General features: G+C 35.4%; 1 protein-coding gene and 1 pseudogene across 1 annotated transcript; one reads left to right on the top strand and one right to left on the bottom strand.

Moving 5' to 3' along the window:
- Positions 1 to 1,546: 1,546 nt before the first annotated feature.
- Positions 1,547 to 2,597, top strand: LOC132163695 (uncharacterized). The gene has a single exon (XM_059574063.2). The coding sequence runs from the start codon at positions 1,581 to 1,583 to the stop codon at positions 2,595 to 2,597; it is 1,017 nt and encodes a 338-aa protein (XP_059430046.2). The 5' UTR covers positions 1,547 to 1,580.
- Positions 2,598 to 3,229: 632 nt separating this feature from the next.
- On the bottom strand, positions 3,230 to 12,693 carry LOC132163694 (putative E3 ubiquitin-protein ligase LIN-1; annotated as a pseudogene).
- Positions 12,694 to 24,804: the final 12,111 nt, after the last annotated feature.

The raw sequence follows: 24,804 nt of genomic DNA, 5'->3' as shown, positions 1-24,804 counted from the left end.
GAAGTGAAGAGATGATCCCAATCCCACCCGCATGCTTACACCAAATTTCTAGTTTCGTCCTCACATAACTTTTTTTTGTTTTTTTTTTTTAAAAAAAAAAAAATAACTTTTTGAGTAATGCTGAAAACCATATATTTATCTCATAACTATCGCATAATACTAACTTGACAACTCAACCAATCATTGTTAAAAATAAATAAAAATTCAAGGGTTGGTTGAAATTACCACATCAATATTGTGTAATAAAAATGTAATTTCTAGTACTATTCTTAACTTTTTTTAGATTAAATTATGAAAAGAGGAGTATTAATATGTTATTGTTTATTAAAAAGCACCTTAAGCATTGACATCTCATCATGGAGTGGCTTTTTATTTGCAAGTAATTAATTAGTAACTAGTCATAGTTATTTCGGCCTGGCAATGGATTGGAGCCAAAGCCATTTAGCCAAATCCAAAACGCTAATTAAACTAATTACCTATTGACGGTCATAAAAATGATTTTTTTTATAAACAAAAATCCTATTTCCCAACTCAATCTCAATCAAAAAGCACCAATAGCTTGGTGGACTTCGATCATCTCCATTTCATTTCTAGTTAGTTGTTTTTAGGGGGACAAGTTTGCCATTTTACTTTTTTTGAACAAAAATGCCCTCTTAAAACAACTAAATGGATCCCCTCTATTTCTTTTGAAATGGAGTGGATCCTTCTCCATAGCTTAGCACCCCCACATGGTAAAAATAGACGTGGTGCAATCCCATTCAAGCTCTTGTTGACGTTTAGAGCACTAACATCCAGCTTAGCAAATGTTTAGCTACTACATTTTAGGCTTTTAGCCAAAGGAAAAGGTTAGGTGTTCTTCTAGTGTTCTCTTAGTGTCTTTCCAACTATGATGTGACTTTTAAAATTATCGTTGAATTTGAGATTATCATTATTGACTTTTAATCTATTGGTAATTTTAAAAGTCACATCATATTTAGGAGGACACCAGAAGAACACATAGCATTTTCCTTAGCGAAATGATTACTTTTTTTTTTTTAGCTATCAACTTTCAACATTTGACTCAGCATTTTTGCTATCCCCTTTCAATTTTTTATTTAAAATATTATTTATTTATATACTTTCTATATTTTCAAAGAAGTGAAAGTCCCTAATTTGAATTCTTATCCCCTTTTTCTTCTCCTTCTAAAAAAAAAAGGTGCGTAGTATTCCATTAAATGCAGTAATGAAGTGAAGGCTTTCAATGCTCAATAATAAATCTCACAAAACCTTTGAGAGTTGGCGTTTAATTACGCATTCGATTTTTGCAATTACTCCTTTGCCATATAATCTAAAACAGGCAGATTCGCTCTTATCAAGAAGTAATGACCTCTTTTGGCCTCTTTACACAACTCAAATCTCTCTACTTTAAACTAGTACTGTTAATTAATTTCTCCCCGTTGGCATTGGCAAGGCCCTTGTGAAATTTTATACCCTTCAAAGCTACCACTAAATACCTTATAAAAGGGAACACCCATTTTAGCAAATGTGCCTTACACGCCCTCATTTCCTTCCTTCTCCCTCAACCGATCTCTCCCACATATATGCCCATGCATTTCAATGCTTCCAAGTCTAACCAAATTGGTTTAGGCTTTCAAAACCACCCCATTGATCTCCAATTGCTTTCACTGATCCATTCCAATTTTGGCCTGAACCAAAATGAGCTCATTTTCCCCATGATCAATCAGCCAATAATTCCCTCAAGCCTAGGCCAACTTGGTTTGGGTCAAAGAGTGACTGAGGTGAGAAGAACGTCTTATGTTACGCCACGTGTCCTGGACTATAATAATATCCCTGTGCAAAACCAAGCATCTATTCCTCTAGCTGAGATTAGTGTCACTGAGATTGTAAGGACTGAAGAGGTTGTGAGAACTCATCTTCTCACTGCATCCTCAACAAGAGATCGGATTTTCATTCCAAATTATGATCATGAAATCCAAATCGAAGGCCAACCCATTTTCCAAAGCCAGATTTTACCAATGCCCAACAAACTGAATCATCCATTCTCTTATCAGAGGGACCCTTTTCATGATCATCATTTTCAAAACCCTAGCAACCCTTTGAAAGATTTGATCCCAGGTAATACAAAAAGTAGTACTACTTCTGATGATGATCATGATCATCATGAAGAAGAAATTGATCATGATCAGGGCGATGGCCGCACCCATAGCCTGCCTTACAAGAAATATGGTCCATACACGTGTCCAAAGTGCAGGGGAGTGTTCTATACATCACAATCATTTGCAGCTCACATGGGGTCTCATTACAAGCATGAGACTAGTGATGAGAGGAGGAGAAGACAAGAAGCCAAGAACAAAAGGAAAAAATTCCGCCTCGTCCAGTTAGGTGGTGGACTTACTGCTTTGCCTGTGTCTTTTAAAACGCCAGGGAAAAGGAATGGTGGGAGGAGTGTGCATAAGACGGCTGTGGAGATTGATAAAGAGAAAGATGATGATGAGGTTGAGAGGAAAGAAGAGGCTTCACCTCCAGAACTAGCAGCCGAGGAGGGGTTGATTGATGTTGAGATAAAGGAGGAGCCTGTGGAACTCATCAGGGCTTAATTAATAAGTTTTTATACGAGTTCTGGGGCTTTTGCGTGTGATTGTTTTATATTATTTACCGTAATTGTAGTGGTTTGCCCAACAAATACACACTGAAAAATAAACAAGCTAGTCATTTTCCAAAACCTTCCCACATCTCTCAAGAGAAGAGACCAGGATTATAATTAACGACATAATTTAAGTAAACTGTGATAATTTGAGACAAAAATGAAAATAACATATCTCTATACAGCTTGCTGTTAACTACAATATGACTTGGTACGTTGATTCACTGATGCCCTCTTGAACATTTCTAACCAACAAAAATTTACAAAAGCATCCAAATTTAAAAAGAGAAATAAACGGATCGACAAAATAAGACTTCTTGTAATTAATGTACATGTTCTCAGGAAAAATATCACTCTTAACCTAATGTCCTGATAACATAAATGAACCCTTCTCAAGGTGTGAGTGACTCTTTCCGCCAAAATTTTGTTGCTCCAATGCAAAATTGAAGAGATATTACGAAAAGTTTGTAGAGAATGATATATAATATTGCTGAGACCATCACGCAAGCTAATTCAGAGTGGTAGGAGCCTCAGGTTGCTAATATACTTTCCCCAAAAGAAAACCAATGCCTAATGTGCCTCCAATAAGATTACAGATCTCCTCCAGATATAATGGCATATAGTTGCTTTGCTGTCCATGTTACTTCAGCTAGGCTTCTTAGAGGAGCTGCAATCTCGTCTGCAATTGCCATTAAAAGAACTCTGCATTCTGAATCAGACAGGAAATGTTATCACTCCAGCAACAGACCGGTTGGAAGTTCTATGCACTGACTAAAGCTGCTCTAATTAGGCAAATAGGTCCAACCATGCTATATGTTCCTTTCAGTAGAAATATGGGACCTTGCTATCCACAACCTAGGAGATATAGGTGAAAAAAAAAAATACAAAAATATTTTGTGAGTATAAATGGCTAACCTGATATTTTGCTGAAATAGAGCAGAGACATTGAAGCAAGGATCTTGTACTCAATCTGCTCACCTTTCTCTAGGCTTTCTTTCAACCCAGAGATGAGAGCTGAGAAGGCAGAGAGCTGGAACTCAACATCAGATTGTGAAGAGAGTGCACAGCTCAACCATGCCACAGTGGTTAGGCAGACCCTCACCATGTCCAAGTTTCCAGAGCGAAGACACTTAGAAATGGTGTCCAAGAACGACTTTTTCCCATTACTAAGCAATGCCATTGACAAGTTCCTCAACCACTCTTCATTTGCCAGCTCTTCATCATCCTATATTTTGTTCAGAACATCAAAAAGTACTTTCAGTGACCAAAACAAGCTTCCATGTTAATTACCATCTAAATATGAACCACACAAGTTTAAGTCTTAATTTACTATAAAAATTGACTTCTACTCAAATTCTAAAAGTAAAGTTTCATTCAAATTTCTAAAGCAGATCCAGTTTAACAATAGACTGTCAACGCAATTTTGTACAGGTGGGGACATTTTTAAGACAATTACCATGCTGAAGTTACAATCCAAAGCACCTTTATTGCCTGCAAATTCAATTTTTTCATTATAAACATAAGTTCTCTCCTTTTTGTTTCCCTATCCCCGGTGGTATTACAAAGTCATTCATTGAGTTGTGTTAGTTCTTGTGTTGGCTTAATTCAGTTCCAAAATGCAGATGCTACTGTTCATGGATCAAACACTGATATAGAATGCTCAGAATCCAATCTCCACCGTTCATAATTTAGATTCATGTGTTATGAACGTCCCTGCAAAATTTCAGCTCAATCGGACCACAAACGCCCATCGATCGGAGCTGTTGATGAAGACTGGACAGGCCGGGTCCGGACCCCAATTCCCCGGGTCCGGACCTCATTTCCAGAAACTAAAATCTTGCTCCGCAAAGCCGTGTCCGGACCGCCCATTAACGGGTCCGGACCCCCCGTAAGTTTTAGGCCCAAAAACGTGTTTTTAAGTGGGTTAGGTCTAGGGTTTTGTCGGGGGTATATATACATCATTATAGAAGAGAGAGGCACGAATTTTCACCCCCAGAGAGTTCGTGTGAGGCTGTGCTTGAGTGATTATTTTGTTGTGAGGCAAATTGATTCCTCTTAGAGGATTTTTGTTAGTATTGATCGTGTGCTTAATTGAAGTCTATCGGAAGGGTCCGATAAAGGAGAATCACGTTGAAGAAGATTGTGAGCGAGGAGACAAGTTGGAGGCTTGTCGATCTTACAGAGTCAAGGTCTTGCAAAGGGTTGTAAGTGTTCCTAGTGTCTGTAATCTCTGGATAATCTTTTGATAGTGATTTCCTGGGTTTGGCTGCTCCGGAGAGGTTTTACTTTTAGAACGTTTTCTAAAAGGTTTCCTCTTCGTCACCAAAATCTTTGTGTGTGATTGTTCATATTTTGGTGAATGTTTGTTTTGATATATATCTGTTAATTCCGTATAAAATTGTAATATTTATCTGTTTAGAATTTTTCAATTGGTATCAAAGCGGGTTCACTCCGTGAAGGATTAAATTCCTGAGTGTGATCTTTGTTTCTTGTTTAAGATGTCTCAAACCCTTAACACTGTGCCTAATTTTGATGGATCAAATTATGGCTATTGGAAATCCCGTATGAGATTTTTCTTAAAATCTATAGACGTTTGGCATGTCATTGAATCTGGATTTAAAGCTCCAGATAAGCCGACGGCTGAATGGTCTAATGTTGAAAAACAAACTCGTATGGCGAATGACAAAGCTATGAATGCTCTATGCTTGGCAATTTCACAAACTGAGTTCTCCAGAATTTCAAATTGTGATAGTGCCAAGGATGCATGGGAGATCCTAGAAACTACGTATGAAGGAACTAATCTTGTTAAAGCTTCAAAACTTCAAATGTTAGTTTCTCAGTTTTAGGATATTAAAATGTTAGAGGATGAGACATTCAATGAATTTTTTGGTAAACTTAGTGAAATTAGAAATTCCATGATAAATCTAGGAAAGAAAGTTTCTGACACTAAGCTTATTAGAAAAGTTATGAGATCCCTCCCTGAAAGATTCAGAATGAAGGTAACTGCTATTGAGTCATGCACTGATCTTAATACCATGAGGATAGAAGAGTTAGTTGGTGCTCTTCAAACTTATGAGTTTTCCTTGCCTCAACCTAGGAAAAATCAGGATATTGCCCTTAGAACTCTTAGGAAGAACTCTGATGAGTTATCTGATGAGGATTCACCAGATGATGAGGAACTTGCATTGATAGCTAGAAGGTATTTTAAGAATGAATATAGAATTTCCAAGAAATTTGGAAAACAAAAAGAGAGTACTCAGGGTAGAAATGAAAGAGACCCACGTGGTCCAAAATGTTATGAGTGTTCTGGCTATGGTCATGTGCAAAAGGATTGTGCTAACCTCAAGAGTAATAAGCCAAAAGGTCAAAAAGCTTTCAATATTACATTGAGTGACACTGATGAGGAAGAGACTCCTAATTATATGGCTTTTGGTGCATCTTATGATTCTGATGATTCTAATCAATCAGATGTTCAGTCTGCCCCTGATAATGAATCAAATAGGGTTAATGATCTTCAAAACTCCTTTAACAATTTAATGGAAAAGTTTTCTATGCTTAGAAATACTAACTTGAAAATTGTTAAGGATTTTAAGAATCTTGAGCTTGAAAGGGATAATTTGTTGAAATCTTTGAGTGATTCACATGTTGTTTGCAATACTCTCAAATCTGAAAATCATGTGTTAATTGCTAAAAATAAATCCCTTCAAAATGATCTGATTGCATCTAGAAATCACTTGAGTAAATTCTCTAGTGAAAAGCTTGATAAAATGTTGCATATTCAAAAGCAATCTAGCGACAGATCTGGCTTAGGATTTGATAAAACTGCTTCTTTGTCTTCTAACCGTGCTTCTACTTCAAAGACTGTTTTTGTTAAACCAGTGAAAGTAGAAGAATCTTCAAGTGAAGAAAAGCAAGTAGTTGCTCCGACTCCTCAAGGTAATAAAGGTAAGAAAATCTACATTGAGCCTCAAGCATCTTACCCTACACCTAGAGTCATGCATCCTCCTAGGAAATTACCTTCACAAAGGTTTGTCCCTACATGTCATCATTGTGGCAAAGTGGGTCACATTCGACCTCACTGTTTTAATTTGAAACTTCATGTGCATATAAATAAAAATTCCTATTCTAGGAAAGAAAGTGAGGGTTTGGTCATAATGATGAGAGAAGTGCTATCTAGGCTAGATAAGTTTAAGCAAAGTCATAAGTCTAGACCTAAGATTTCTCAAGTTTGGGTTAGGAAGGATGATACCATTCACCCCTTGAGGGGGAGTGGTGATGATCTCACCTTATGTTAGGTGAGTCACCCACATGTCTAGGATTGTTTTTCATGCATATCTTTGCATATCCTAGAGCATGTTGTTTTTCGTTTTTCATTGCATTTTTGTTTTATTTTGTTTTGAAATTGTATTTTGTTTGTGTGCATTTCTTTTGTGAAAAATAACAAAAAGACAAAAATATTTTACTTTGGTTGTTTTTTTCTTTCTTTTCTTTATTTTGTCTTATGCACCGAGATAGTTCATTAATTTCTCATGTTGCTTTTTATGAATTTAATTCCTTACGTCTTGGAATGTTCTTAATATGCATGAGATGAAAATTTGTGTCAATGAACTTGTTTTTGTGGTTACCTAAAGCCTGAGCTTATGTGGTACTTTTTGCCTATGCTTTATTTCTTGTGCACAGTTAAGCTTAAATTGAGGTTTTGTTTCACTTTATTTGTGAGGTCTGTTAGGTAGCCTTATGGGGTTTTTGACTAGTCATATTTTTCAAATTGACCATATGCTAGTTGAACCTAGGGCTTAAAAATTCCTGCTTTCTCTGTTGTGATAAACACCAAAAGTTTAAGGACACTTTCTCAAAGAAAAAAATAAACAAAATAGTGAAACAAATAAAATCAAAAGATCATATTCCAAAAGGAATTTATTTCACTGTGTCAAACTTGTGCAAAATATTTTACAAAGAGAATTGTATAGGATGAGAGTGGCTAGGCCCTAGTATGATAAGGTTTGACTTTTGATTTGATATACTTGTCAAAACCTCATGGTGGTGAAACTTTCTCCTCATTTTGTAAATTGAAAATTTTTCTCTTTGGATGGCTTACCCACACACCACACAAGCATAGGTTGAATGGAACATTTTCTTGGCTTGGGTTAAGCAATATGAGTTTCTAGCCATTTCTAGTCTCATGTATATTTTGCATATTTGGAGCATGTTTGGATATTCATTGTGCAATACATGAGTCATTGATGTGTTATCATGTGTGTTCATTTAACTTTTAAGGGAGAGAAACATGCTTTGCATTTCCAGTTTCCTGTTGTTAATTGAGTCATACATTGAGGGGGAGTTTTGCTGATGTTTCTTTATAATCACGCATTCTACGTCATTTTTTTTATCATGAGTTTTATTTATGTCTTCTTGTTCCACATATGCCTTGATGTATTTTGTGAAGTGTTTCAGGAAACATGAAGACCTTTTGTCATTCTGTGACAAAAAGGGGGAGTAAATATGGGGAGATGATGGGATTGGCTCGACATTTTGGTTTTGTCACTGAATTGCCAAAGGGGGAGTTTGTTAGTTCTTGTGTTGGCTTAATTCAGTTCCAAAATACAGATGCTACTGTTCATGGCTCAAACACTGATATAGAATGCTCAGAATGCAATCTCCACCATTCATAATTTAGATTCATGTGTTATGAACGTCCCTGCAAAATTTCAGCTCAATCGGACCACAAACGTCCATCGATCGGAGCTGTTGATGAAGACTGGACAGGCCGGGTCCGGACCCCAATTCCCCGGGTCCGGACCTCATTTCCAGAAACTAAAATCTTGCTCCGCAAAGCCGTGTCCGGACCGCCCATTAACGGGTCCGGACCCCCCGTAAGTTTTAGGCCCAAAAACGTGTTTTTAAGTGGGTTAGGTCTAGGGTTTTGTCGGGGGTATATATACATCATTATAGAAGAGAGATGCACGAATTTTCACCCCCAAAGAGTTCGTGTGAGGCTGTGCTTGAGTGATTATTTTGTTGTGAGGCAAATTGATTCCTCTTAGAGGATTTTTGTTAGTATTGATCGTGTGCTTAATTGAAGTCTATCGGAAGGGTCCGATAAAGGAGAATCACGTTGAAGAAGATTGTGAGCGAGGAGACAAGTTGGAGGCTTGTCGATCTTATAGAGTCAAGGTCTTGCAAAGGGTTGTAAGTGTTCCTAGTGTCTGTAATCTCTGGATAATCTTTTGATAGTGATTTCCTAGGTTTGGCTGCCCCGGAGAGGTTTTACTTTTAGAACGTTTTCTAAAAGGTTTCCTCTTCGTCACCAAAATCTTTGTGTGTGATTGTTCATATTTTGGTGAATGTTTGTTTTGATATATATCTGTTAATTCCGCATAAAATTGTAATATTTATCTGTTTAGAATTTTTCAAGTTGAATAATTATCAAGAACAACCTAAAGGTTGATTTTGATACTCATTATAACATGCACTCCTGGCAAGTTTGAGATGAGATAATATGTAAACAACTTAGACCCTGCTTAAACATACCCAGAGGTGAAGATTTATGGAAGTTCTATCTGCTTTAACGGTCAAATTACCTTCAACCATAAAGAATAGTTGAGAAGAAAGATTATAGGAAGCCCAGACAAGTATCATGTGCAATGGAAGCTAAAATGTGAGAGGCAGAGGTCAAAAGAACATGGAAACAACTTACCCAAACAGTGTCATCAGCAAATGAATTCTCATCTTCATTTTCAAGAAGATTCACTTCATAGATATCTTTGAATCCTGCTTGCTTTAGGATCCAACTCTCTGTCAATGATTTCCCAGAGAAAGAGAAACGCCTTCCCAAGATAAGAAGTGCTCTGCAACACTTTTCTCGAACCTTCTCATCCACTAAGCTGTCTTCAAGAGCCATCGTAATGGCATCAATTGCCTCCTCTCTATATATGCTGTATTTCTGAGGTGCTACTTGCAACCACATGGTTGTCTCAGCCAAAATATCTTTGAAGCTCTCAGACATATCTACCAATTAGCAGAAGCATGAGTTCCAGGTGGTAGGTAGTTTCTAGTATTCAATTGTCAAAAGCACCCTTCAAATTTTTAGTTCAAAGACAAAAATTATGATAACAAACCATGTTCTTATCATACTTTCTTCCAAATAAGCAACAATTAAACTCATTTTCTAAATGACATTATTCATTAGTTGCCCCTTGATGGATCCTGGCCACAATTTCCTTCAAGCAATGTGTAATCCACGAATACAGAGATACTGAAGTAGAAAATTTGTCTGCAACCATAATGAATTTTCTACAGTTACCTTTTCCATGCATTTTTAAAGTGTGGAAGGATGTCATTACACTCCATCTCTCTCTCTCTCTCTCTCTCTCTATATATATATATATATTAATCTTTAGAGAAGTATTGTTCTCAAGTTTCATATTAACTAGGCCAAAGGTTTCAGGTTGGAATCCAAAAGGCAGACAGAGAAGTAAGCAAAAGCAGAGAGAACCAAGATCATAGTTTAAAAACCTCTGCAAACTATAGGAGCATACCAGAAGATCCAAGTGTAACAGAAGTACAGCAACCAGAGGTCTCTGCTCCTTTGGAGAACTATGGAGATACACAAGCAGAACATACATTGTATCCGCTATCCCCTCATTCTGCAAGCCACTTAAAAATAAAGTAACATCTTTCCACCTGCAATGACAAACAATGTGTAAGTGGTGGAAGACAATAGATAGAAAGAATCACTGACTGCTTCAACAACCACTCCCAACATGACACTGCCAGTTCTACTGCAATATTCTGGTACCTTTTTCTTTTTGGTAACTATACTTTCTGGAAGCTTTTAAAATAAACGAGACAAAGAAGCAAAGCTACCAGATACATTGTTCTTGTATTCTTGGGGTGGGGTATGAGTACTTAAAAAGGATAGTAATCAATGCATGTAAACAGACTTTAGGGTTAGTCGTAATTTCTAAGGAAAAAATGTATTTTATAGTTTATACACTCTTAACATATTTAATATCGAGTATGGGATTCATAACCATGTGGTACAAAGAATTTTGTTAAAATGAAAAGTTCAAAGATGATGTCCCTTAATAATTAAGCAGGACACTGCCTAAAGTTATTGAATGCAATAAATTTTCACAAAGACGGAACCCTATAAAAGAGGCCTAATAACAGCAGGTCAGTATATGTGATACTTGTATCAACTAATTGTTCAACCACAATTTCTTTTCCCGAAAGAGACTTTCAACTATTATCCAAAAGTTTAACATCCAGAAAACTTTTCTTTATCTAAAAAGACTGATGTAAATTTAAACCATTCTAAAGAGATCGAGACCACCAAAAAGGTCATATATTGGTATGTTTATCCTTTCTCGAAAACGGAGTTTCTGGGTCAATGGTTCCCTACCATGTCCTCCATTTCAACTTTTACTTCAACAAAAATTCCACAAATTAGTTGATACTTTTTTCCCCCCCAAAAAAAAAAAAAAAGTTATGACTAGGTCAGCTGATCAATTTTAGTCTTTTAGATCTAAATGGTCCTTACTTTTCCATCTCAAATACATACTAAAAAATGTATTCAGTCAATAGTTGACGTTTAAAGGCCCCATCCAAAAAAGTGTCCCTGCTAAATCCCCTTCGCTGTTTCTTACAGCCATTACAGGAGAAGATGATTCTCCAATGTGAATAGTGGCGTTGCAAATAAAACAAGTGGACACTCAATTGCACACCAATGACACACACACACACAAACAAAAAGATATGGAGAAGGAATACTAAAAAGGATATATCAGGGACTGATGATAACCAAAACATTGCAAGAACATGAGGAAGCAACAAAAACGGATCTGGCAACATTGACAACCAAAAACAAAAAGTCACCCACCTTTTCAGGCAAATCAGTTCGACCAACAGCAGCACTGCATTTGTTCTCGACTTAACCTGTTTGCTCTGGAGTAGTTCAAGAAGACACTGTTTGCTGATATTTCTCGCTATCTGATTTCTGCAACTTGCATCTGCGTCAATACAACAGGACAAGAGTGCTACCACATGAGCTTTCTCTTCTAGCTTTCCCACTTCAAACCTTTGAAGAAGAAAATGCAAGCCACCAAGAGATATGATATGCCTGGCATTTGTTCTTTTTCCCTCCTCGTTGAAAGCAGTGAGAAGCTGCTCTAATATGAAAACGACAGTTTCATCCAAGTGTTTGAGACCATGTCTGCCTGAGTTTTCCATTACTTGAGAGGCAAAAGCCAAGAGGTTCTTACAATGTCCAGATCTCCAATTGTCAATTACATGCTTCAAAACAAAATTGGTAAGTGGCACAGCAAGTGATTCCAAAGTTTTTCCTGTTACCGGACATGATCTGTTTCCCTGATCAAACCATGCCTTGATGGCCACCCGTTCAAATGTTTGCCCCGTCTCTATTGTCACTGGATCTTCAAACAACTTTCCAGTAAGTGGACAAATAAAGCCTTGAGGAATGCTCGAGAAGAAAGAATGTTCATCAAAGTATTCATAACTTCCATGTAGCTCTGTGCCAAGAAAATGTAAAATTAGCAATGGATCGAAACGGTCAGTAAAAAAGGAGTTTCAATCCTGAAACATTCCTTTTAACTCACCTTCAAGAGAGGACCTTATTTTGATTGGCTGCACTTAAAAGAAAATAAGTTAAATAAGTACCTATCAGAAACTAGCAACTAAAATCAAGAAAACAGTCGAGAATTGGGTACATTTGCAAGAGAACAGGAAGTCAATACCTCGCTGGAATTGAAACAAGAAGAAGCTCTGAGATCAGCAGAAGCGTCAGTGTCTTGCAGTTCAAAAATTGATTTTTCTATGCTTTTGAATGTAAGCTTGTCATTTTCTTTTCTATAGACTGCTGCATGAGGCATTTCACTATTCCCCGCAGTTTCTCGCCATAGAGTAGAATCACAAAATTCACCATTAAGATTACTTTGTGGCAAAGCACTCACCATATACAACCTGCATTCTTTCTCAGCTGTTGGCGAGGGTTCGTTTTCCTACAAAAATGGTAAGATTCTTGTGAGCATTCACTACTGTAGAGAAAGTGTCAAAAGTTGTTTGAAATTCCAAGGTTTGAAATCCCATGTTGAAAGTAAAGAAACAAGGAAGTGAAATAGTTCCTTGGTACACATGATAAACCTGTATGACTAAGAAGAGAGTAATGGATTACAGATGAATCATTATGCATATAAGTAGTGCTGTCCAAATAGGGGACTTGGCATAAGGTAGTCCTCCCATATGAAAAGTAGCGTCATAGGTGTTTGAGTTGGTGCGATTTTGATGTGATGGGATTGTGGCTGATTTGTATTTGTGAGAGATTGTAAGTGTGTTTTTGTTTGTGAGGTTCGACTAAGAGTTAATTGTTTTGTAGTCCTTATCAATGATAGCAGATTTTGGTAAGAAATCAACCTGCAAATGACCAAAATTAGCATAAAAATATTCTGAGGTGCAAACAGGATATCTTTCACTAATAAAAAACTCCTGCACCTTTAGATTATATATGGCAAATTGGCTGGTTTAAATGTTTTCACAAATAAATATGCAACCAGCCATAATAATATATGTATGTACAGTTGCATCTCCCGTAACATATACATGCTATTACATCTAGTAATAAATCATCATTGTAAATCATCATTGTAAATCATAGTATATCATCGATGAAATTATATTATTATTGTCTCATATTAAGGCTCATATACACTCTTACCCATGTGTATGAGGGTTGCGGGTCCTTGTGACTATGGCACTGAACTGTGGTCTCAGTCATACCCAACCGTCAATTAACTCTTTCTTGGTGCACTCAACAGTCATGTTGATGGAATACCACATTCTTGCATAGCCTCCTTCAGTGGTTTCGCCTCCATCCGAGTATTGGTTCCGAACTCATTTCTTTCTTTATTTCTTGGGGCCAAAAATACTCTCCTTCATATATGTGCCCTCATTTCATAAACATTTATCTTATCTTTTGTACTTTTCTTTGTACTTCTTTTAATGCATCTTAGGGCAACATGTAGGAGGGTTTATCATCATTTTTCTTTCTTATAATCATCATCATTTCTCAACTTTCTTTTTTCAAAATGGAAACTTTTCCAAATATAAACTTGTTGTACTTAGAAAGCGTTTAAAGAAATAGAAGCGTTCTAACTAATTCTTTTAGAAATCTTTCATGCATGCAACATATCTCAATGACAGGTAAATAAAATAATTATTTACAGTTTGATACAAGAATGTATAAATAGCATGACATGAAGAAATTTTAGAATGGGTAGTGAATTTACTTACCTCTAGACTATAGCTAAAAGTGGTCTGAAGGATCTAGTTACTCCAATCTGACTAACACCACTAGTATATCTTTTTAAGCTAATTTCTCAAGTTCGTTCTCTCTCGTGTTCTTTTTTTCTTGCAGCACTTTATCTCGCCCTTTCTCTCTCTGTTCTGTGTAAACACTCTAAAAAAAAAGGAAGACCGAGTAGAAAACAGAAGAAGGAAGAATATGTAGAAGAGAAGGGAGAGAAGTGGTGAAATTTGTGAAGGGGAAGAGCTCTATTTATAGGAAAAACCAAATACTATTCTACCTTTCATTTACAATTCTACCCTCATTTTACTATTCCTTCTACCAACACTATTATACCTACCTTTAACTATTCTACATTCCATCTACAATTCTACCATCATTTTACTATTCCATCTACCAACACTATTATACATACCTTTAACTATTCTATATTCTATCTACAATTCTACCATCATTTTACTATTTCATCTACCAATACTATTATATCTGCCTTTAACTATTCTACATTCCATCTACAATTCTACCATCATTTTACTATTTCATCTACCAATACTATTATATCTGCCTTTAACTATTCTACATTCCATCTACAATTCTATCATCATTTTATTATTTCATCTATCAATACTATTATACTTGCCTTTAACTATTCTACATTCCATCTACAATTCTATCATCATTTTACTATTTCATCTATCAATTTATACTTGCCTTTAACTATTCTACATTTCATCTACAATTCTACCATCATTTTACTATTCCATCTACCAATACTATTATACCTACCTTTCACTATTCTACATTTCATCTACAATTCTACCATCATTTTACTATTCCATCTACCAATACTATTATACCTACCTTTAACTATTCTATATTCCATCTACAATTCTACCATCCTTTTACTATACCAATACTATTATACCTACCATTAATTATTCTACTTTCCCTTACTATTCTACCTATCAATACTATTATTCCTACCATTTACCATCCTATTATTTCACCAATTACCACTCCCTCTAACACCATAAATTTCTCAAGAATTAAAATCATTTGCTAAAATGAATATTAAAATAACATCATCATCAAAATAATTTATTTAAAAAAATTTTGAAAATTCTGGGGCGCTACAAGTTGGGCCTGGGTGGCTTATCTCTGTAAGTTCCTGGTTAGTTTTGCAAACAAGTAGTGACTTTTTTTGATGTGTTAATTTACTAGGTGTTGTTAGTTTTTGTTTTGTAAAATGATCGTTTTTAGTTCTTCTACTAGTGTAATTGGAATTTTAATGTTGATTAGTGTTGAGAGATCTCATGCTGAGATCTCATCGTGAAAGATCTCACTATGAGGGATCTCACAATGGGGGGCATAACGACAACGTCAATGCTGATTTGGAAGATCTCAAGATGAAGTACGATGAGATGGCCCGCCAAATGGCTGATGGTGGAGATAAATCAACGACAGGGGAGCTTATGGAGAATATCAATCTGCCCTTCACTGATAGGTGCATAGTATTCATAAAGCTTGTTAGTTTTATTTAATATTTGTTTATGATGTAATAAGATTTACCTGTAAGGTCTTAACTCCATACTACACAGAGGAGGTTATCTTCTCCTTGCACGATCTTGAAGTGCCAAATGAAGATGGTGTTTCAATCCTCTTCTATTTGCAAAAAAAAATTTCCAGGTTTATTTTATGCTCCTATTAATTGACTTACAATGTATGAGATGTTAAATTTTTGTGCGATTTTTGTTTCTAGAATATGGTATGGGGTTCATGCTAAATAGGCAAATACGAATCTGCAGATGAATGGACCAACTTTCTTCAGCGAATGAAATGCAATAGCGAAGGACTTAAATTATCTGATGATTTAGAGGAAGAACTTCGCCTCTGGGCATCATACAGAGGACAAACTTTGACTAGAACTGGTACTCTCTCTCTCTCATGTTTGATGTGTGCTTGTGGTGTGACCTTAATTATGCTGGGACTTCTTTTCCCTCTCTAAATTGTCATGATTTTGACATAATATTTTTACAATTGCTAGTGAGAAGTATGATGTACTTTAGCGTTTGTTTTGTAAAATGATCGTTTTTAGTTCTTCTACTAGTGTAATTGGAATTTTAATATTGATTAGTGTTGAGAGATCTCATGCTGAGATCTCATCGTGAAAGATCTCACTATGCAGGATCTCACAACGGGGGGCATAATGACAACGTCAATGCTGATTTGGAAGATCTCAAGATGAAGTATGATGAGATGGCCTGCCAAATGGCTGATGGTGGAGATAAATCAACAGCAGGGGAGCTTATGGAGAATACCAATCTGCCCTTCACTGATAGGTGCATAGTATTCATAAAGCTTGTTAGTTTTATTTAATATTTGTTTATAATGTAATAAGATTTACCTGTAGGGTCTTAATTCCATACTACATAGAGGAGGTTCTCTTCTCCTTGCACGATCTTGAAGTGCCAAATGAAGATGGTGTTTCAATCCTCTTCTATTTGCAAAAAAAAATTTTAGGTTTATTTTATGCTCCTATTAATTGACTTACAATGTATGAGATGTTAAATTTTTGTGCGATTTTTGTTTCTAGAATATAGTATGGGGTTCATGCTAAATAGGCAAATACGAATCTGCAGATGAATGGACCAACTTTCTTCAGCGAATGAAATGCAATAGCGAAGAAGAACTTAAATTATCTGATGATTTAAAGGAAGAACTTCGCCTCTGGGCATCATATAGAGGACAAACTTTGACTAGAACTGGTACTCTCTCTCTCATGTTTGATGTGTGCTTGTGGTGTGACCTTAATTATGCTGGGACTTCTTTTCCCTCTTTAAATTGTCGTGATTTTGACCTAATATTTTTACAATTACTAGTGAGAAGTATGATGTACTACCAAAGAGCTTTAGAGCTTCAAGCTTTTCTTGATAGGGCCCAAGATGAGGGTACTTATTCCTTCTTTTACTCACCATGAAAGAATTGATTATTTCATTTTGTATTTTTGTTCTGTTTGTTTTTATATGTTCATTCAAAAAAATAAATAAGTTTTCTAGTTATATCTCTGTACTAAATGATTTTTCTTTTCTTTGTTTGATTATTGTGATTATTCAGCTTTAATGGAAGGGTATAAAGCCGTATAATTAAATTTAGATGATTACTCAATGGAGGAAAGATCACTGTTGGCACAATGCCAAGCTGTGGTTGATATGAAATTCACTTATGTGGTATCGTGCCAGCAATATGGGATTCACAAGCGATCTGGTGATCCTCGCGCACAGGATCTCCTGAAGCTTTTGACAACGAATTTGTTCAAACTTAATATTTTTCGCTTCACTCTTTCTAATTAGGTGTTTCTTTTTATATACTCTCAATGAACTAAGGGGAGCCTTATGCTTTTAATGAGATTAGATTATTACTTGCAAATAAAAAAAAAAAAATTGCTTATTGTCGTCATAACTTTCAATTGATGGATGTACTTACATTTGGCAAATATCCATCACTTTGTGTGACATACATTGATGAAGTAGAGGTGACCAACCAAGACAGATCCAAAAAGATCAATGAGAAGGTTTGTTATTCTTGTCTAGTGAAGGCTAATTTGCCCAAGTCTAATTCTTTAGATCTTGTTGCGAATTTGGAAAAGTAAAAGCTCATTTGATCTGAAAGCTAAATCATAAGTTTAGTCCAGCAACTCTCTCTCTCTCTTGCATGATTCAATTGATCATGAGCAAAAAGTATGAAAACTACCAGTGGTAGTAATAGCAGTGGAGAAGAATGAATCATTATCATATATGTTTGCCCTAGTCCTTGTGACATAGCCAAATGCGTGGAGATGAAATATTGTGCGAGTGTTGAAACAAGCACTTGACTATTGTGCAGTTAACTGTCTTTTATGAAATTCATTATTTTTCATTCTCAGTAAAATAAACATCAGATTCATTTACGACTTTTATTATATGATTAAGTTTTCAGCCTCTAGTTTAGGATATATATAGCATCATGAGTTTCTCTATATCAGTATCAAACCTCATAATATATTTTATTTTATTGTGTCGATGTCCGCGTAGATTATTTATAAAATAAAACTTCCCGGCCGGCTATCTTAGGTGAGGGAAAGCCCGAAAATCAGAATCCTGCCATTATATTTACACGTGGAGAAGGCTTGCAAACGATTGATATGAACCAAGTATTTTGATTGTGACATCTAATAAAAATTATACGGATCTCTATTAGCGCATTTCAGTGTGAAAAAGTTTATATTTCTATAGGATAACTACATGGAAGAAGCATTAAAAATGAGGAATTTGCTTCAAGAGTTTCTTACAAAGCATGATGGTGTAAGGTACCCCACGGTCCTTGGCCTCAGGGAGCATATATTTACTGGAAGGTAGATACCTTAACGTGGTTATAGATGTATGCGGTTTATATTTGCAATTAGTTATATCATTGCTAACCATTCCATTACATTTTGGTGCAGTGTTTCTTCTCTTGCTTGGTTCATGTCAAATCAGGAAACCAGTTTTGTGACAACTGGACAGAGACTGTTGGCCAACCCTCTGATCGTTTTTAGTTCTTCTACTAGTGTAATTGGAATTGTAATGTTGATTAGTGTTGAGAGATCTCATGCTGAGATCTCATCGTGAAATATCTCACTATGAGGGATCTCACAATGGGGGGCATGACGACAACGTCAATGCTGATTTGGAAGATCTCAAGATGAAGTACGATGAGATGGCCCACCAAATGGCTGATGGTGGAGATAAATCAATGGCAGGGGAGCTTATGGAGAATACCAATCTGCCCTTCACTGATCGAGCTATGAGCTATCCCTTGCCTGACAAGTTCAAGATGCTTCGTTTGAATTTTTATGTTGAATTTGTCCAAAAAATTTAAAATTGTACCAAAAGAAAGTTTAATTTCTTGTTTACCTAGATCGCGAAAACATAATTCAAATCAGAATAAGGGATAATTCAGGACTCTTGTCAGCCTTTTTTAGCATTGGGTCTTTGTTCAAGAAGCATCTGAGATTACTGAGAACATAGCTATGGAGCCATGCATGTGGCCAAGTTCATAGCTTTAAATCTACCTCTAAGAAAACTTGTACTTAGATTTTACACTTCCTTGTTACTATTAGGGGTGTCAACCCGATTCAGTTTCTTAGTTTTTGGCCAAAACCGGAGACCATAATTGGGGTGCCCAATTCCTAGTTTTGAGAAACCGAAACTGGGAACCGGGGCACCGATTAAACCAGGATCCCGGTTACCGGCTGGTCCGGTTTGTACCCGGTCCTGTAACCGGTTTGTATATATATATGCACCCAGTTCAGGTAACCCAGTAAAAACTGGGTATAGGAACTGGGGTACCCAATTTTTGGTTCTTTCAAACCGGAACCAGAACCGAAACCGAGTCCCTTGTTTCCCGGTTCCCTGGTAATTTTTGACATCCCTAGTTACTATCTATGTCTCTGTTTTTTATGGTAGAGGCCCAATTGAGGGGCTCTTATATAAATATTAAAAAAATATAATATATATGCACCCGGTTCCGGGATACCCAATTTTTGGTTTTTCCAAACCGGAACCGAAACCAAAACCGGGTCCACGGTTTCCCGGTAATTTTTGACGCCCCTAGTTATTATCTATGTCTCTGTTTTTTCTGGTAGAGGCACAATTGAGGGGCTCCTTTGCTCAGGCAGAAGGCTTTCTCTGATGCATTTTATACAATTTTTCTTGCCATTTTTCTTTGGAAAATAAATTGCAAGGAATTTGTGTCCCCTCTAATCTTCTATGCTCAGACTGTTATTTTATTTATTTATTTATTTTTATTTTTTATTTTTTTGCATTATAAAGGGTGTTATTAGACCGTGCTAAATATTTGCTCAAACAAATTGTATGGAAGATGGCAAATAAAGGAAGAAATGTATGATTGTATCAAAGCACCCCTTTAGGACACAACTCTAAACACAATTCTTCTTTCTTTCTTTTTTCTGAGCAATACAGAGATGGCTTCCATAAGAATTATGAACCGCAGCCCATTTTGCAGTTGGACGAGCTCTCTGATTGGCTTGTGTTCAAATTATTGGCTCTATTTGCCGACTGGAGATGAGATTTGGCCTATTGATGAGTGCCAATATAGTAAATAAGAGAGTTTGCCTTTGATCAATTGAAAGAGCCAGATTTGCGTTAAAAATTGATGCGCTTGATCGTATTTGATACTGAATCAGCATCTTAAACCTGCCAATTGTGCAAGAGCCAAGTACCAATTGTTGGTGCTTTTTAATATTAAAATAATATGTCTGATTAAATGGGTTATTAATAACAAAATAATTTGATTAATTTAATTGTAAATGATGGGAGTTTCATCGATCAATGCAATGAAGAGTTAGTATTTTGAGATAATAATAATAATAATAATAATGTTATATATTACAGCAATCTGATGTGGCGACTTGTAAATTCAAATTTAACAATTTCACATGTGGAGACTAGTACGTCTAAAACTAGTTGGCCAATTTTTGTATTTTAAAATTATCTTTCTTTTTTCTTTATGTGAATACTTGTCTTTTCATTTACTTATACTTTCTTTGGAAAACATTTCTTTAAATTTCATTAATTGTCAAACATGTAAATCTTAGTGTAATCATACAATGGCATAGCAAATTATGTAAAGATGCATTGCTTATTATCACACGGAAAACAATGGATTATTTATTGTCGCTCAATCGCTTTTGCTTGTTCTCTGTGAAACGCCTTGTCTCTCGATGTCCGAAAATTTGTATTATAATATTAGCTAAATTTATTCATAATATCCTAATTTTTTATCTTTTTTTTTTTTTTTTTATTAATATTACTTTCACATAATAGTTCAGTTATTGAATTATCACAGTATATTATTATCCCTCTCGTTTTCTCTCTTTCAAACCCCCCATTTGATCATGTGGTCCAATAATCCAACACAACTTCTCTACCAAGACACTCATTTCAAAATTGTATCACCCTTAACCAAAAAAAAAAAAAAAAAAAAAAAACCCACAACGTACCCAACTTCTTAACAAAACACTCATTCAGCCATTAAAATAAGCACAATACAAAATCTATACACACTCAATTAGATTTTGATTGTTTTCCCTTTTCCTTTTCCTTTCCCGAAGTGAAAAGATTACGTATATGATTACCATATTCTAATTTTTTTAACTTCTCATCATTCTCTTTGTTTGACATTCGATGATAAAGATTCACTTATCCTTTTCTTTGTCAGACATTTGTTTGCTTTTGTGGTGGATATTCACCCTTGCTTACTCATACTTTGCCCACAAACGATGTACAAATTTTTCTTTTACTTTTAAAATTGAGACTTTACCGGACAATCTTTTTGGTCTCCCCATACTTATCCGTTTCAAAACGGCCAAAACCATCACAGCACTGAAAGTCTGTTTCAGACCTGCATTTAAAAATATAAGTTTTGTCTAAATCCAATTAGATTAGATTAGATTATTTGTTACTTTATATTTACAATATAAACTTCGTGATTAGTTGGGCTTTGATTAATTAATTTTCTATGTTTGTAACCTTTCGTTTCTCTAACCCAAAGGATCGAAGTAAATATAAGATTGTTACTCAACTTAACGAATTAAGTTATTTCATTATATTTAAACTCCACAAAGGGAGTTCGATGAACACCTTGTGTTTTTTAGGTTAAAAATTTGAAACCTGACTTCACCATAATTTGTTTAGATAATCCAATTAATCTGGCCAATATGCTTTGATAAATATCCGACAGGCAGGACAGAACTATGATCTCTTATATGGAGGGGCTAGAGCATGAATGAGGGGTCAAACTTATTTTTTATAGGAGTTGAGTAATGTTAGAAGTAACTTTTGTGTCCCTTGAAAATGATGTGACTTATAAAATCACCGTTGGACTTATAATTGATTATTATTGAATTTTGATTAAATTGTGATTTTAAAAGTCACATCATTTATAAAGTGACACAAGAGAAATATAATAGTGACTTCTATAAATACTCTCCGCTTAGTCTATACATGATTCCATCCCTGTCGATATGTGTGAGATAAAAAAACTATCTATATAAATAAGTAAATAACTAGTTAATTATGGTCGTTTATTACATTTTAAATTTTTTTTTTTTTTTTTATGTCTATTGTTTTCTCAACTAAAACAAAGGCATTAATAAATAACTTAAAAATAAACATTCTAAAAAAACATAAAAAATAATTTTCACTTTTATGTGATATTAGAACATTTAAAAAAAAAAAAAAAAAAAAAATCCCCAATACGCTTTAACAAACATAGTAAACATTTTATGTCTTTTGTTTTCTATTATCAAGTAAACTCGATCTCAAGTAGGCTTGAATAATTGCATTCCTCCTTTCTCAAATCTTTGTATAATCGCCCAATTATGTTTCTTAAGACTATTTTTATTTTTCATCTTTCTCACTCAACCTATTTTCTAGCAATCACGGTTTTCTAATCCAATATCTGGCTTGCTTTGTGTTTTAAATGTCTTTTTTTTTTTTTTTTTTTTTAATTTTTTTTTTTAGCTTTTGTTTTGTTTTTTTTTCTCACATATAGTTCTCTCATTCTCATCTCTCTCAGCATCGTAAAGGAAGTCTAGAATCTACAGAAAGAGCAAGATCACGGTTGTGGATTTATGATATTGTAACATTCACCTTAAATGATATGATACTGTCCGTTTTAGAGATGAGAATGCACTTAAATGTATACTTGCACCATTCTTGACAACACGTATTTTAAAGCTGTGATGATCAGGATCCTATCAGAACTCCTCAATTAAATATGCATATCCGAAAGTAGTATCAAGATGTGTGACATCTTAGAAAGTCTGGTTCGGGTGTGCCAAAAGTAGATAATATTATGTGTCATTGGGGTAAAGTATTATAAATGGTATGAGATCCATTGGGGCATGAAATGAAGAGAGTGTGCACAAGCTCATAAGAGTCGCCAACGAAGATGCAGAGTCCCAAGAGGAGGTGATTGTAGCGTCTTACATTGCTTGGGTGTGGAAAAGATTATGTGTTTATATAAAATATGCTTTCTCTAAATGACATGAGTCATTTTGGGGTAAACCCAATAATGCGGACTTGATCTAAAGCGGACAATATCATATCGATTAGGGTGAAGTGTTATAGATATGTTGTAGTTATTTGTTTTAATTTTGGTTCTTTTGCCGTTAAATGAAATTATATGTCTATCCATGTATGAATGTGGGTGGACTCCGCCTCCTACTACTAGTGTTGGATGGTGAAATATACCCTTCGCTAAAGGCAAATAGAGGTGGCGAAAGATAGCTGATTTCTGCCAATAGTGGCGGTGTATAGCTCAAACCAAAGCCATTAACAATATCACAAAAATATATTAAAACAAAAAATATATATCTTCGCTTTTATATCACGTAAAAAATAAATAACTATATTAACAAACATATCTATTTATTAAACCGTTCAAAGTGATTTTTTTGGGCATTGAAATTTTTATTTTTTTAGTTGGGAGGGGCACATCACGTAGAATAGAATTACCCTTTCACTTTATATAAAGCGAGGATCTTAACTCAGCAAGAGAGAATAACAAGCAATATCGGTCCCATTCTTATTAAAAGAAAAAACAAATAATCCCACGTAATTGGTCATTTGGTCTTCGTATGCGGGGAGCGGGCAGCTGCATGTTCCGGCCGTGTCAGTGGCGACTGTGTGAGACCCACTCACGACTAAAAGCAGAAAAAAGTGGTTCTTAGGACAAAACAAACCGACATATGACACTTAACTCTTATCCCCAGGATAATTACGCCTTTGAAAAGTCCTCAATAGCCCTGCTCTTTTCATGAAACTCCTAATCTGTCCTCGCGGTAAATAGTGAAAAGCAGAGTAGTGGGACTTACCGCACTCGTTCGGATTTACGATATTGGTCCTTTATTGTTTGGTGGGTGTTTGGTGGTTGTAGCAGAGGAATAGTAATTGGAGTTCCTTTTTGAGGGTACAGTCGTCTACTGGGTTTTGTAAAACGGCTAGTTTTTCCCCCATAGCCTCGTATCTTTAATGAATCTTTTATAACCTTTTGAAATTTGAACCGCTGCCCAAGTTGCCCTTGTATTTGTAGGTTTTTACAAGATTATACCTACCATCCGTTACAAAGGGTTTTTGATTTGACGGAATTAGCTCCATACCTTGACCCAAATTACTGGACACAAATAAATTGCATTGAAATGTGAACTTCTTAAATTAATTCTTGTTAGTGCCAATTTGATTTAGCGGTTTTAAAATATGTTATTAAAAAAAAAAATAGCAATTTAAACATTTGGTAAAAGTGTTGTTCAGCATTTAGAATTATGTATTTTTAAAAATGTGAAATCACATGACCAAACACACCTTAATCTTAGGTTTATTTCATACCTCAAAACTTTGTAGAGTAAGTGTAGTGTATGTTACTTATCATTAAAAAAATGTTTAATTTGAGTATTGCTTCCGACTATAAACAACACAAGGCGTCTATAACATTTTAACCATTTGAAATCAAATACTAGAAAGATTTAAAAATGGTTTTACATAGAATGACATATTTAACCGTTTTTTAAACCTAATGAATAGAGGGTGTTGGAGTAATTCAATATGATTTTATTGGTTGCAATTGTGCGTGTGCAGGGAGTGGTACATGGCACTCTCGTCATTTTGAAGAACATTCAGCCTCTTTTGTGGTGCATTCTCCGAATCTATCTGACCCCACTGAAAACGACACATTCACATTTCACACCTCTCTCTGTGTCGCTCACTCAGAGTAGGAGCTCTCCTACAGAAAGCGCCTCTCA

The sequence above is a fragment of the Corylus avellana genome, chromosome 8 (genome assembly GCF_965113065.1).
Source record: "Corylus avellana chromosome 8, dhCorAvel1.hap1.2, whole genome shotgun sequence".
Classification (NCBI taxonomy): Eukaryota; Viridiplantae; Streptophyta; class Magnoliopsida; order Fagales; family Betulaceae; genus Corylus; species Corylus avellana.
This window is presented reverse-complemented; position numbering and strand designations above follow the sequence as displayed.